Source organism: Rhinatrema bivittatum, chromosome 9 (genome assembly GCF_901001135.1).
Source record: "Rhinatrema bivittatum chromosome 9, aRhiBiv1.1, whole genome shotgun sequence".
Lineage (NCBI taxonomy): Eukaryota > Metazoa > Chordata > Amphibia > Gymnophiona > Rhinatrematidae > Rhinatrema > Rhinatrema bivittatum.
In genome coordinates, this window is record NC_042623.1 from 112,364,976 (window position 1) to 112,380,693 (window position 15,718).

Sequence of the window (15,718 nt, forward strand, 5' to 3'; positions counted from 1 at the left end):
ATTAGTAACAAAGGGGCGATACAATTATGTGCGCTGAAAGCGGGCGCTAACTTTTCACGCCCACTTTTTTAACGCATGCGTGGCACCCATTACCTGCCTGTCTGCCAGTAATGAAAATGGCCACCGATTTTATTGGTGGCCATTTTCATTGCTGGCAGATGGCCGGTTATGAAAACCAAGGCCGAGTTCACCGGCGTCGGTCTTCATAACACGGCGGTCTGCTGATTTTTTTTTTGGGTTTTTTTTTTACTTAAAAAAAAAGTACAGAAAAGCATTTTTTTCTGCTTTTCTGTACTTCTTTTCAATGCGCTCAGATATTAACGCCTGCTCCAGGCAGGCGTTAATATCTGAGCGATAAATGTGCATCTGAGACGCACATTTATCTTTTTGCATTCGGAGTGAATGAGTAATAGGCTCATTCACATGCATTTGCTTATGATGAGCACTATCTCATTCACTCCGTGTCGGACGCTCGTTAAATAGATGCTAATCCCCCTATTGCATTAGGGGGTGATTAGCGCCTATTTATCCCGCGTCCGACTGCGGGTTAACAGTGCGCACTGTATTGCATCGGCCCCAAAGTGTAAAATATTATACAATTGTTTAAAAGTAGTAATTGGATCTTTTCATTCCTGTATTTAATGTGAAAATGTAGTGATTTATTTCTTTCTATAGCTTTCTCAAAGGACCTTCCTTTGAGAATATTGATGGAGTGATAAGTGGAAGCCTCTATATTTGAAAGCTAATTCAGTGTTCAATGTTTAAGGGGTAGTAAAATTGCTACCATAACTCTTTATCTACTCTGGTTTGGACTGCATATGAAACTGTCAATAACATGCTCAACATCCATCACTTAGATCATACATTTCACAAATCTGAAGCAGTTTTCTGAGTTGTTTTTTTTTTCTTTGGCCGTTATCTTTATTTTATAGAAGAGAGGTTTGCTTCTTTTTTTGTATTTGTCTATTCCAGAATCACTTTCCAGCAATAAAAAATAGTATTTTTAGTAAATTAGCAAAGTAGCAATTAAATTTATTCTACTGTACATAAGCATTAGAGAGTGCAGTGCAGAATTTTCTTCATAGACAATCAAAGTCAACCATACAAGTTGGTGATATCATCTGAGGGCATGGACACAGCATTTCCTATATAGTTGTGGAAAAGCTTAGAAGGCTTTTCATGGGCAACTATGGAGCCCCCTCAGTCTGTTTTTGCCCATGGTAATGCCCGAGGTATTTTCTTATGCTCCCAAGCGAAGAGAATGCAAACATTCTTCTCTTTGCTTTAGAGCCTACTCCGTCAACCTTTTTCAGTCTGTCAGTCACCTTTGTTATGTTTCTTTGGCATTTTACTAAGTTTTCCTAGTTTTTCATTTTGCCCCTAATATTCCTTTTAATATCTGTGCAATCTGGTTTGAGCAATCTTGGCCATCTCTCTTTATCATGGTAAAAATGTCTGAGTTTGAGTTCTCTTGGTCTATTTTTCTTACAATGACAGAGAAGAGTGACTATAAGAGGTACTCCTGCTACAACTTCAGGATGTGTATAACCAACCATGACAAAGTTTTTATGCCGGGATTGGGGATAGGGCACAATGTACTTGGCTGAGGCACCTGCTCAAAGATGTCAGCCAGTGTCATCAAACTTTGGCAACAGGACATCTTTTCCACAAAAAGAAAGCATGGTCCATAGACTTGGATGGACCTAGGAGTTGCATTGTTCACTGGTGATGCTTTTTTGGCACAAAAATTGAAGCATAGGCCAAGGAGCAAGGAACCTTCATGTTCTTATCACTTGGTACCTAAGAAGAGTTGCTTGAAGCCCATTGAAAATGGTACTTAATATCAAAGGAAGACTCTGAAGCATTGACACCTGTCTCCTTTGATATGTGGATCTGAGAATGAGGTCAGTGCTATGTTAATTCCTTCTTCTAAGTGACAACGCTAGGAAGACATCTCATACTCTCTCCTACTAGCCCAGCCATAACAGTCTTCAGAGCTACAATACATAACCATTGATACATCCCCTCTAGCTACCCAAGAGATTGTTTCCTTTCCTATTGAGACCACTCAGGTGTTGACATCAGGCATCTTTGAGAGAGTGTTGAATAAGATGGCACCTATAGCATCAACATCAATTACTTATTCATTTTATTGTATTTATTTAGCTCATGTCTTTTCATTGGTGACTCAAGATGAGTTACATTCAGGTAATGTAGCTATTTCACTGTCCCCAGAGAGCATTATTGTATCTGAGACAATGGAGGTTGAAGTGACTTGCTCAAGGTCACAAGGAGTATCAGTAGGATTTGAACACTGACTTCCCTCATTCTCAGCCTACTGCTTTAACCACTAAGCAGCTACTCTACTCTAACTGGTGTTGACTGAGCTGGTCCTCAAAACCTACTCAATCCACAATGTCCAAAGAATCAACAAGAATGCCTATTCTGGATCGGTACTTTCTCAGACATAGTTCCATGATTGATTTGAGATTCTGAGTTTGAAGGGTCCTTAGTTTCTGGTCAAGAGGATCTGGTTCTGCAAAGAAATTTTCTTCTGACTTCCCTTAGCAACACATACTTTCTCAGGTGAGGAGAATGTTCACTCCAGGTGACCTCTCCTTTCCAGCTTTTGTCTAGAGAATGGCTAAGGCCATTCCCTCTAATTTAGAGAGAGAGGATGAGCCTAAGGCACCTTTACTTATGTTCCATAATTCCCATAAAGGATTGATAGCAGTGCCATCTTACAGGTGCTCCGTAAGAAAATATGCGAGACTACATACTGTATCCAGTCAGCTCTGTGATTCAACAGTTACCACAACAGTCTATAATTGTATGTTCCATTTGCCTAATGAAGGACAAGTGTCCATGGTTTATCTGTTCCACTGAGTGGTGAGTCTCCGAATTTGAACCTTTAGAAGCGGAAGTTCTTTCAGAACATCCATGCTCAGCTCCTGCATAACATCCTATCATTCCTTCTTGGTAGAGTACTTACAGTCCTCCTTAGAAGAGGCAAGGAAGTGTCGTTAGTTTCTTCATCTGGAGAAACAGGAGGAATTCATTCACCAGTTGTCAGGGCAAAAGAACATGGGCAAGTCTTGAACTGGTGAAGTGCTGAGTGCTGAAGCTTTGCCTCTGAGACACAAAGAGGCTATGCTAAAGGGAAGCTAAGTTAAAAAAAAAAAAAAATATATATATATATATATATATATATATAGCCTCCAGCCCAGACTTAAGACCACACCCCTGAGATTTCAGACTAGTCCTCACTGATTTAAAAGGAGGTTTCTGCAAACAACATGTTGTTCCCTGCAACTTGAGGGCTGAGGTCCATGCTGTGGAAATCAGTATCCCTGCTGAAATGCCTATATAAGACAAACTGGGAAATTCCAATCCAAGCTAGATTGAATTGTTTTTCTGAACCTCTGTATGCTTTCTGTGCTAAACATTCCTACAGTGTATAAGTAATGACATGATGATCTGTTTCTGTAAGATGCATACTAGAATAAAGGCTGGTTGTTAAACCCTGAACCAGAGTGGTTCATAACTGCCGGAGCCTTCAATCTGACCCCAGTTGAATTGGGGAGAACTCCAGAAAGCCTTTTGCATTGTTTGACCTGTGATGCTTTCAAGATGGCATTAAGATTCTTTGTCATACCTGTTGGTGCCCACAGGTTCTTGTGGCTGTGGTCTTTAGACCTCTGAAAAAATGTGCAGGAGAGGCTCAAGAATCTGCCCTATAATGGAGAAAATCTGTTATTCAGATCTTCTTCCTCATTTCAAACACACTCTGAAGCTACCTCCAATTCATCCTTCACCACAAGGAAGTATCAGAACGGACCACCAGAGGAGACTTTTGAGGTGCTTTCCTCACCCTGATGAAGGTCTCGCCCTCACGATCACAGAATCCCACATCACAACTCAATCAAAACCAAGGACATATTTTTTGACTGACTTCAGAGCACCATGGCTAGTATTCTAGTCTCCGTGTAGATGTTCTGCGTGGGGAAGAGAGGCTAAGGTTGTTTTACAAATTGTTGGCCCATTGTAACCAGACAATCGCTGGATAATCCCTCCAATTTGCCCACCAAAGAGTTTTTCAATCACCTTTCATTGCAGGATCTGCACACAAACACTGTTGAACTTGTTCCTTTCCTAGAGAAATGGCATGGATTTTTATTCCACTATTTTGTGGTCCTCAAAAGATCTTGGAGGATTGTGTTCCTTCCTATATGCAAGGACCTTAAATAGAATGTTTAAGATGATTTCTCTGGGCTCTGTGATTCTTCTGTTAAGAGAGAGACTGCTCTTTTGATCTCAAGAATGCCTACACCCACATAGAGATTCATCCCAGTTATAGAAAGTATGTCAGCTTAGTAATAGGGAACAATCACTTCCAGTACCACATATTGGGGTGAATTTTCAAACCTGCGTTCATGCGTTCATGTGCGTGCACTACTCGGCACGCACATGTACGCCCGATTTTATAACATGCACAGGTGCACGCATGTTATAAAATTGGGGTCAGCGCATGCAAGGGGGTGCACACTAGTGCACCTTGCGCGCGCCAACGCCCGCGGACTTCCCCCATTCCCTCCCTCCTTAATTAACCTTCCCACCCCTTCCCCTAACCTATCCTAATCTCCCCAAAATTTTAACTCACCTTTTGCGCTTGCCTGGTTGGACAGTTCACCAATTCTGATCATGCAGAATCAGGGAATGCTGTTTCATCCTAGCATCCATTCTCTGTACATGAGGCAACGGAGGGTAAAGTGACCTGCCCAAGGTCACATGGAGCAGTAGTGGGATTTGAACCCTAATCTCCCTGGTTCAAAGCCTGTTTCTCTAACCAGTAGGCTAATCTTCCACATAGGTTGTCCTCTTAAAAAAAAATGTTCACTGCTCATTGGCAGTCTGTTCTTGTTGCTCTTTTGTTGAAAGCATCCCATAGCTAGGAATTCCCACTTGTGTAGCTGTTTCATTTTGCTTGTCTACAGAAAAAACAAAATAATGGGTGTTTTTCTGTGAACAATAGGATAATCAGCTACATACATGTGTAGAAATAAAAAGAAAACAAAACTGGGAATATAATAATGCTTCTGTATTAATCCACAGTGTAACAGTACCTTGAATACTGTGCATTTCTGGTCTCTCCATCTCAAAAAAGATATAGAGAACTAGAAAAAGTACAAAGAAGGGCAACAAAAGTGATTATGGGAATGGAATGGCCCCCGTAGAAGGAAAAGCTAAACAAGTTAGGGCTCTTCAGCTTGAAAAAGAGATGATTGAGAGGTGTATGACAAGAGATTTATAAAATTGTGTGGGGTGGAACAAGTTAATAAGGAATGGTTTATTTACTCTTAACAGATAGTTTCACAACTGATTACCTAGTCCTAGTACTAACTAGTGGCAGATTTAAAACACAACATGGTTAAGCTATGGAATTTGTTGCCAGAGAATGTGATCAAGGCTAGTAGGATAGCTGAGTTTAAAAATGTTTGGGTAAGTTTCTGGAGAACAGGTCCATAAATGGTTATTAGCTAGATAGACTTGTTTTTCATCTCTTATTTCTGGGAGTAAGCAATATCGAATTAGACTGACCTATTGTGATTTGCTGGATACTTCCAAATGACTCAGATTAGGCACAGTCAGAGACCAGATGCTAAACTCGATTGGCTAATAGTCTGACATGGCATTTCTTATGTTCTCCTTCCTCCCCTTGGAGTTGATCCAGTGCATGCTTGTGAAAAGCCTTTAGGCTTTTCTGTAGTTATAGAGGAATTGCTCTGTGTTTGCACCCTCAGAGGATGTCACCAACTTGCGTGGCTGATTCTTTTGTCCATGGAGATTGTCTGTTACAGGTAAGCAACTTTGTTTTATCTATATTTAAGCTGATTTTTTACTTGAGAAAAAATTATTCTTCCAATAGAACTGTTATGTGAGTACTGTTACCACTGCTTATAATCAATTTTTTTGTGTTTGTCAGAACTGTCTTTCCAAACCACACAGTGAAGAGAGTGGAAGAGCCAAATAATAATGGGCAAGCACATATACATGTAGTAGGAGTGAAGAGGAGAGCATTACCACTTCCCATTCAGATGTACTATCAGCAGCAACCAACTTCTATGCCTGGTATCAGGGTTGACACAGTTCCTACTGTCTCTCGGACTCCTCCTCCTCCTCTTCCTCCTCCTCCTCCTCCTCCTCAAGCAGGTCGAATTACTTTTATTGTTCTTGTTTCATTGAATGTAAGACCAGTAAGAACCTTATAAATATGTGCTAACTTCTTATAATGAAAAGAAGCCTTTCTGTTTGTTTAAAACATGGCAGTTTCTTAAAGAAACATTTTAGCTTGATAAGCTTGTCAGTTTAGTTGAAATTTACCCATGCTACCACTGTAGGATATAGGCTGAGTTAGTGGTGGTGTTTTTTATTTTTATTTATTTTAGATTTAGCTTACACTTTTTCATTGGTAGGTCAAGATAAGTTGCTTTCAGGTCCAGTAAGTGTTTCCCTTTCCCCAGAGGACTTACAAACTAAGGGGCTCATTCACAAAACTGCATTAGGCCATTTACCGCACAGTAAATGCCCTAATACGAGGATAACGCATGCTAATCAGCTCATAATACACTAAGCGAGGCAAATGAAATAATACAGCTTGCTGAAAAATTGCAAGCCACGTTGTTTGTTTTTAACTTAGCTAAAACCTACTAAGCCCCTAAATTCATACCTGAAGCAACGGAGAGGGAAGTGACTTGCCAAAGGTCACAAGTAGCTTCAGTTGGAGAAGGATTTGTTGAACCTTGCCTTCCCTAGTTCTCAGTCTACTGCTCTAATCATTAGGTCACTCATAGAAGGCAGATGTAGAGCACCATCATATGTTGTTCCTTTCATAAGAAAGCATTAAATAATGGAGAAAATAACTTTGTTATATTCTGCTTGTAAGGATATATATTGATAAATATAACATTAGCAGAATTACCCATTCTTTGCACGCATGTGTGTGTTTTTGTGAGTTTGTGTGTGTTGTATGTATGTATGTGTGTGGGGAGGGTATGTGAGATTTGTTTGTATGGATATTTTTTTTTTTTTTGTATATGGGTGTGAGAATGTGCTCCCAATTGCTGCCAAAAGACACTCTGATGCTGGGCCTCTGTGATCTTTGCCTATTATCATGTTTGTATGTACATTTATCCCATACTAAAGGCTTCTGCTGCCTCCTGACTCCTCCACGGATACTTATTAGTTTCCAGTACCAGCATACTTGCCTGCCACTAATTACTTCTTGCTGAACTCCAGCACCGCCTCTCCTTCAGCCTGCTGATCTCAATGCAGTCAACTCTCCTCCAGCTACTGTTTTCCTTTGCATGATTCCAATGCCTCTCGCTAATGATACAGATACTGGCCCCAACTCTGTGTGGCCCGAAATTGTGGCTTCCTTTTTTTTGCCATTCTCTGTGGTCTGCCTCCAAAATCTACCTGAGTCAGTACTTATTGCCAGGGCTGCACAGCTGGTAAGCCTATCATATACACACACACATTTTGTAGAACAGGGTCACCATTTTTTTCCCCAAGGATTCTGCTCCATGCAGGGGGTGAAGTCAGGCCAGTCATCCAGCCACAGACCACTTTTAATTTTATTTATGTAGAGAGATTGCACATTAAACTTCATAGAGGAAGACTGTGAATGTGGGCTAGGTTGAAATCCAGAGTTTATCTTTCTGTGTAGAAACTTTAATGAATTGGATACTGTATAATCCCACTTATCTTTTTTTGCAAAATATTGCATGAAGTTTGAGCTTTGCTTAAGCAATTACATTTTCACTTCAGATTTTGCTCACAAATAGTTAATTCTTTCTGTGGGCTTTTTTTTCATTTGTATTTGTTTTGTCAACAGGAATCCCACACGGATCACAAATTATAGGAAACCATTTTCAGAGGACCCCTGTTACCAACCAGTCTACAAATCTTACAGCAACACATATGTCTTTTCCAGTTCAGGGTGTTCATGGTGTGGCACAGACTGTCTGTAGAATCCCGCAGAATCCATTGGGACAAAACGCTACTGTTCCTATCATTCAGAATAAAACTCCAATTTCTTGTGAAGTAGTTAAGACCACAGTAATCCAGAGCTCTGTTCCTCAGTCAGCTGTTCCTGTAAGCATTGCTGTAGGAGGGGCAGCCCAGGCTTCTATCGTTCAGAATCACAACAATGTACAACCTTCTGTAACTGTGGTTAGTTCTCAAACATTGCTTCACCATCCATCAGTGATTCAGCAACAATCCTCATTACATACAGTGGTTCCAGGGCAGATACCCTCAGGTACTCCTGTCACAGTAATTCAACAAGCTGTGCCTCAGGGCCATATATTTGGGAGGATGCAGAATCTACCAGCATGCTCTGCAGCAGTTCCACCTGGGCAACAGTTAATATCCACGTCATCCCAACCCTTGCAAACTCCATCTCAGCAATCATCAACCAATAACCAGCAAAAAGACACAGTTATCATAGCACCCCCCCAGTATGTAACAACTTCAGCATCCAATATTTCTGCTACTACTGTACAAAGTTTCCAGGTTGCAACAGGGCAGATGGTTACCATTGCCGGTGTTCAAAGCCCACAGACTACTAGAGTAGGGTTTCAGAACATTGCACCAAAACCCCATCCTGCTCAGCAAGTATCATCTGCAGTAGTACAACAGCCTCTTCAGCAGCAGCAACCATCTCAGCAAAGTGTTGTGATTGTAAGCCAACCAGCTCAACAAGGTCAGGCTTATGCACCAGCCATTCACCAAATTGTGCTTACTAATCCTGCATCAATTCCATCTGGCCAAACTGTTCAATTAGCAGGGCAAGCAAGCATAGCTCCATCATCCTCTCCTTCCCCTGGACCAGCTACAAATAACCAAGTCCCTACAGTTATGACATCCCCATCTTCTACACCTCAGTTGCAAGGACCCCCTCCTACTGTCAGTCAGATGCTTTCAGTGAAGAGACAGCAGCAACAGTCACCAGCACCATCCCAGCAGCAGTCTCAGCCAGTACAAGTTCAGCAGCCACAGCAGGTACAAGTTCAAGTTCAGCCCCCACAGGCAAGTACAGGAGTTGTTCAGTCTAACTGTAGTGAATCTAGCCTGATAAAACAACTACTACTTCCAAAACGAGGTCCCACAACTCCAGGGGGTAAGCTTATACTTCCTGCTCCTCAGATTCCTTCTCCTAATAGTGCAAGAGCTCCCAGTCCTCAGGTGGTATACCAGATGGCCAATAATCAAACACCAGGTTTTGGAGTTCAGGGTCAGCCACCACCTCAGCAGTTACTGGTTGGGCAGCAAAATGTTCAGCTAGTACAGAGTGCAATGCAACCCCCAGGGGCAGTACAAACTGTACCCATTTCTAATTTACAGATTTTGCCAGGCCAGTTGATTTCAAATAGTCCAGCAACAATTTTCCAAGGGACTACTGGCAACCAGGTTACCATAACAGTTGTGCCAAATACTAATTTTGCTACTGCAACTGTGAGTCAGGGTAGTGCAACTCAGATCATTGCCCCAGCAGCAATCACAATGAGTGGTACACAGGCAGGAGTTGGACTACAGGTGCAGACTCTTTCAACTGCTCATACCCCACAAACTGGACAATCACCATGTGCTGCTGCTCCCCCATTCAAAGGTGATAAAATAATTTGCCAAAAGGAGGAAGAGGCAAAAGAAGCAACTGGCTTACATGTGCACGAACGTAAAATTGAAGTAATGGAAAATCCTTCCTGCCCAAGAGGAGCTGCAAACACCAGCAATGGGGATACAAAAAAAAATGAAATACAGGTGGGAAGCCTTTTAAATGGAAGAAAGTATGACTCAAGTCTACCTCCTTTAAACTCAGGGAAAACTCTAAATGAGGTCAATCAGTGCTTGCAGATCAGTAATGGGTCTTCTGTGGATATAGATGAGAATGGAGCTTTGGGAAAGCCCAACTCTGAACAAATAGACTCACAAGAAATTAAAACTGACTTTAAAAAGCCTCAAGTTAATGGAATATGTGATTTTGATAAAGGAGATGGTTCTCATTTAAGCAAAAACATTCCAAATCACAAGGCTTCCAATCATGTAGGAAATGGTGAAATATCTCCAGTGGAACAAGATAATTTTGATTCCGCCCAGCAAGTTACTGCCAAAGGTGATCACATGGAAAGAATTTCTAATGGACCCATATTATCGACCAGTGGTTCACCTCTTCTAAGCAGTATACAAGAGATTGAAAATTTAGTAACTCAACAACAAAGCAGTATCCTTGCAGATATACCTAATGGACCTATAGTTTCAAGTTTGAATTCAGATGTGCCTCAGCAACGCCCAAGTGTAGTTGTGTCACCACAGTCTGCTGCCTCTGTTATACAGGGGCACCAAATCATAGCAGTACCACACTCAGGACCTAGAGTGTCCCAATCTGCCCTACCATCTGAAGTTCGGTCTACAAATGGCACAACAGAATGCAAAACTATAAAGAGGCCAGCTGAGGATAATGATAGGGAAACAGTTTCAGGAATTCCAAATAAAGTAGGAGTCAGAATTGTTACAATCAGTGACCCGAACAATGCTGGTTGTACTGCAACAATGGTTGCTGTGCCAGCAGGAGCAGATCCAAGTACTGTAGCTAAAGTAGCAATAGAAAGTGCTGTTCATCAGAAACAGCAGCATCAACCAACGTTTATACAAAGCATGGTTGCCCAGGTAAGTTATTCCATTTTTAAATGTTTGCATTAGCATCATATGGTTTAGAAAAAGAACAAAGCATATATGTGTGTAGAATGGGAGAAGTGAAACTCTAAAAGGATTATTTTTTAATCCAATATATACACATAGAATTAATAACTCAGTTTATACTAGTTTCATTGCTTCTCAGTCTTAAAATAATCTGATGTATGTTTTTCTATTCTGTGATTGATTCTAGGACAAGAAAAATCTAAATTTAAAATTTTGCAGGAAATAGATGTATAATGTGAATTGAGCAGATCAATTTTTAACTGTATTAACTTTTTCATACCCAGTTGCTTTGTGCCCCTGTTAGAGAACTGGCCCATTTGGCTCCATACTGTATGAAAAATTGTCTTAGTTCTATTACTCTCTTTATGATCCTTATTAACTATCTGTAGCTTGTATTCCTGACATCTATGTAATAGATTTTGTGTGGGGGAAATGCATTTTGCTTTAAAAGAATGCCTAATTCACTACCACTAGATTGCACCTAGTTTAGGGAGCATTTCAGTCAGTAGTCATTTACAATTCTGGGAAATATTTCACAGTTTTATAATTTGTTGATATGATGTGTGTGCATTCATGAAAAATGTTGGGTTTGTATTTATTAGTTGAATATGCTTTTTATGATGATTGAATGATTTTTTTTCAATTTCATTTTTAGTAAATTACACTATATCTTGTAAGCATAAAATATTCTCAAAAAACCAACAGTTTACTGTAGTCCCACATGGATCATGACTGCGCCCAGGGCTGAATGATTGGATTCTTCCAGAGTTTTTTGGAATGGCATAAAAACATACTTATGTGCAATGCATGTTCCTGTGCTGTCGCAACCCTGCAGTCCTCCTCAGTTCATTTTTGTGAGTTAGAATCATGAGATGCATCATTACTGCTGTGATCTCTCAAAGTCACTGTCAAGAATATTTATCCTGTTTTCTGAAGGGAAGGAGGTTTGTGCAATCACCTTGTCTGTGTATACATATATGTGTGTGTGTGTCCTTAGCTTGGCCATTTGATATTCTTTAGACACCAAATTTTCAGGTCATGTCAAGAGGCCACAAGGAAGTTAGGATCCTTTCAGGTACTTGTGGCTTGGTTTGGCCACTGTTGGAAACAGGATACTGGGCTTGATGAACCTTCGGTCTGATCCAGTATGGCAATTCTTATGTTCTTAGTCCTCAGGTATTTGCATTCAGGAATGTAGGCTCTATTAGTTTTATGGGAAACTTCTAATTCTTTCTGTAGTTTTTTTCACAACAGCCACAAAAAAACTACTTTATATTTTTCCCTTGTTAAGATTTTAGCACTTACTAAACCTTATTTTTTCTTTTGATGTTCCTGCTGAAGTGGCCTACGCTTTATTTTCCCAGATGCAATTGCAGCAGGCCAGCCGGCTGTATCTTTTGTTTGTCATTTATTTTTAGAGAAAAATTTAATCATCCAATTTCACTTAGTCAATTTACTTTGCCATTTGCAAGAAGCAGGCCAGTGACTTCAAATTCTGTCCCAAACAGATGTCTCTTACTGACCGTTATTATCTGAGGCATAACCACAACTAATCAGGTTATAGCATCTGTACAAGGATGTCACCCAGAGCAGTTAGGGTTTAGGAGGTCAGATGTTGCAAATGACTGGAGTGTGAACTTCTTTTGCTGTAGCACAATTGGCGCAACTTTGCGGGCAAAGCCCCAAGGTCTGTGCTGACAGTGGTGAAAGAGTCTTTGTGTGGGCCAGGCTAAGGCAGGCTCAGGGCAGGCGAATAGCGAGGCATATTTGAAGTCCAAGGCTAGGGATGGATCCAGGCAACAAGCAAGGAACGGAAAAGGTTCAGAGCTTGAAAGACTTAGAGCTGGGCACTGGGGGACAGAAAGGACAAGACCAGAGACAACCAGGGCAAAATTATGGGACACGGATGAACAAATACATGAAGACAGACAGGTCCAGGCAGAAAGACAAACAGGATGAGGCAAGACTGAAAACCTGGCAGGCCGACAAGGCAAGCTGAAGACCGGGCTGCAGGAGACAAGGCTGAAGACCAGACAGGCCAGTGAGGCAAGGCTGAGGCAACTGGACGAGGCAAGACAACCTGTTGATGAGGCAAGGCAGGAAGATCTGAAAATACCTTTTATAGGGCTGACAAGATATTACTGGGCGCCCTCGAAATTTCCCACTGCAGGCCCTTTAAATAGGGAGATGGCGCGCACATACACCTAGGTGGGAAGATGGTAGCATCCATGTGCGACAGGTCTGGTTTTGGGTGAATGAAGTCCCTTACGGGGTCATCCCACGAGTGGTGAACATAACAATACCCTCTCTTCTACGCCTCCTCCCTGAACCTTCTGTCTTCAGCTTCTGGAGAGGCATCAATTGTACATTTTTGCCATCTCGGGACTTGACATGGGTTGCAGGTGTTCCTTGGGTTTCTAGTGTTCATAGAGCAGCCTCCACTTGGTACTTCTCTTTGGCCGGCTTAAATCCTTTGAGAGAGAAACGTGGCTTATGAATGTCAGGTTCATCATTTTGGGTGAGGTCAGCCCCTGCTTTCTTGGTAGTGGCTTCTACCAGGTTGTTCAGGTGCCTCTCCAGAGACAAAAATTGCTGTGCTTTGTGATCAGAGAAATTTAATTTTTAACTTACTAGCCATAATATAGGCTGATTTCTTGCTGACATTGTTCTATTTTCTACTATATTTCCTCTGTTGCATGTTTTGAAATCGCTATCTTTTTAATCTAGCTAATATTATTAGACTCCTGGCTAGTGTGAATTGAAATAACTGTGTTTGTAATTTATAGAACCAAAGGGCTGGTATCTGCAGGAGCTGAGTGGTGACTCCTAATGTGGAACCTTGCATTTTGTAGCCTTAATTTGGGTTTCTCTTCCCTAAGTGATTCACTTTGCACTTGTCTACATTAAACTTCATTTGCCATTTGCATGCACAGTCTCCCAGTTTTGCAATGTCCTCTTGCAGTTTCTCGCAATCCTCTTGTGATTTGACAAATTTGAATAATTTTGTGTCATCGGCAAATTTGATCACCTCACTTGTTCCCATTTTCAGGTCATTTATAAATATATTAAAAAGCATAGGTCCCAGAACAGATCTCTGGGCACTCCACTATTCACCTTTTTCCATTGGGAAAATTTACCATTTTGCCCTACTCTCTGTTTTCTTTCTTTTAACCAGTTGGCAGTCCACAATAGGACACTGCCACCTATCCCATGACTTTCTAATTTCCTAAAACTTGCTGCTCCTGAATAAAAATTATCAAGCTGCTACAAAACAACTGATTCAAGTATTTTTGCTAAAAATTGCAGAAATAAAAATGGTCTAAATTTGCCAACTCGTTAGGATCAAACTCAGGTTTCTTCAGCAGTGGATGAATATCAGCTCATTTCAGGGAGGTGGGTAATTGACCTTCTGTCAACGACAAATTTACAATTTTGGCAATAGTTGGTACGAACACATCCTTAACATTTTTTAATAAACTAGTATAACATGGATTCAAAGAGCAAGTGGAAGGGTTAATTGAAGCAAAGATATTAAAAACCTCTGTCTTAACCACCAATTGACACAAACTTCACAAAGGATGATCAGCTCTAGAAGGTGTTTTTGTCAGTGTAGGACAGGCTGTAAATGCAGTGCAAATGCCTGAGGCTTCATAGAGAAGTGTTTCATGAAAAGCTCACATTATATCGAGAGCTCTTACAGTTTAGGACAGGGGTCGGGAACCTTTTTGGCTGAAAGAGCCATGAATGCCACATTTTAAAATATAATTCCATGAGAGCCATACTAACTATAACCCCCCACCCTCCTGACCCCCCCAAGACCTGCCAAAAGTCCCTGGTGGTCCAGCGGGGGTCCAGGAGCGATCTCCTGGACTTGGGCTGTCGGGTGCCAGTAGTCATAAAGGCGCCGATGGCCCTTTGCCCTCACTATGTCACTGGGGTCGACCAATGGCAGCGGTAGCCCCTGTGACATAGTAAGGGCAAAGGGCCATAGGCTGCCAGTAATCAAAATGGCGTCGATGGCCCTTTGCCCTTACTATGTCACAGGGGCTACCGCTGCCATTGGTTGACCCCAGTGACATAGTGAGGGCAAAGGGCCGTTGGCGCCATTTTGACTACTGGCAGCCGACAGCCCAAGTCCAGGAGATCGCTGCTGGACCACCAGGGACTTTTGGCAGGTCTTGGAGGGTGGGGGGTTTTGTTAGATTTTTACTTTTTTTTATTAAAGATTTGTCTGTGAGCCAGATGCGGCCATCAAAAGAGCCACATCTGGCTCGCGAGCCATAGGTTCTCGACCCCTGGTTTAGGAGGTGCCACCATAGAGTGAACAATACGAAAGAGCACACAAGGGTGGTTGTTTGCCAATGTAATTTTTTTGAGAAATAATTTTAGTATTATCACATACAGATCCATAACAATCCAAGTGGCTTTTGTATTGATATAATGCTTCTAATGTTTGGAGTCACCACCAGTGCCTTTCAGGCTGGTGAAAATTACAATGTAAGCTCATCAGCTGAGGCAAAAACCAACTGGCCTTTTCAGAATGCCTACAGGTATTAATAGGAGCAAGTTCATTGAGAATACATGTAGTAAGAGATTGGGGTCCCATTTCGCCATGGCAGCTACAACAGTGTATCAAAATCAGAAAAGATTCTTATGCAGTCTTAAAGCGTTAACAATTAATTGCTCCTTGTTTCACATAAAAGTGATTTTGTGATGAACTTGCAGCAAACTAGGTAGTAATGGGATAATAAAAAAAATAAGTAGAAAATGATCAGACCACAATACATTCTCCACTACCAAATTAGGGGAATGGGATCGTAACATAGATGTATTTAAAAAAAAAATTACATCCATATATGACCTAATTTATGAGTAGCAACATTAACAATTTGTGTACCAGCCCAGCGTAGACATATCATCAAGGAAGTGCTTTATATGAGGAGCAACTTAAAATCAC

The 15,718-nt window shown here is 41.2% G+C and overlaps 1 protein-coding gene across 1 annotated transcript in view; it reads left to right on the forward strand.

Moving 5' to 3' along the window:
* ARID2 (AT-rich interaction domain 2) overlaps nucleotides 1–15,718 on the forward strand; it is a 736,417-nt gene that overhangs the window by 440,005 nt on the left and 280,694 nt on the right. The window contains exons 14-15 of the mRNA XM_029615213.1: nucleotides 5,984–6,210; nucleotides 7,895–10,728. Coding sequence (XP_029471073.1) covers nucleotides 5,984–6,210; nucleotides 7,895–10,728 — 3,061 coding nt within the window. The remainder of the gene's footprint in view (nucleotides 1–5,983; nucleotides 6,211–7,894; nucleotides 10,729–15,718) is intronic.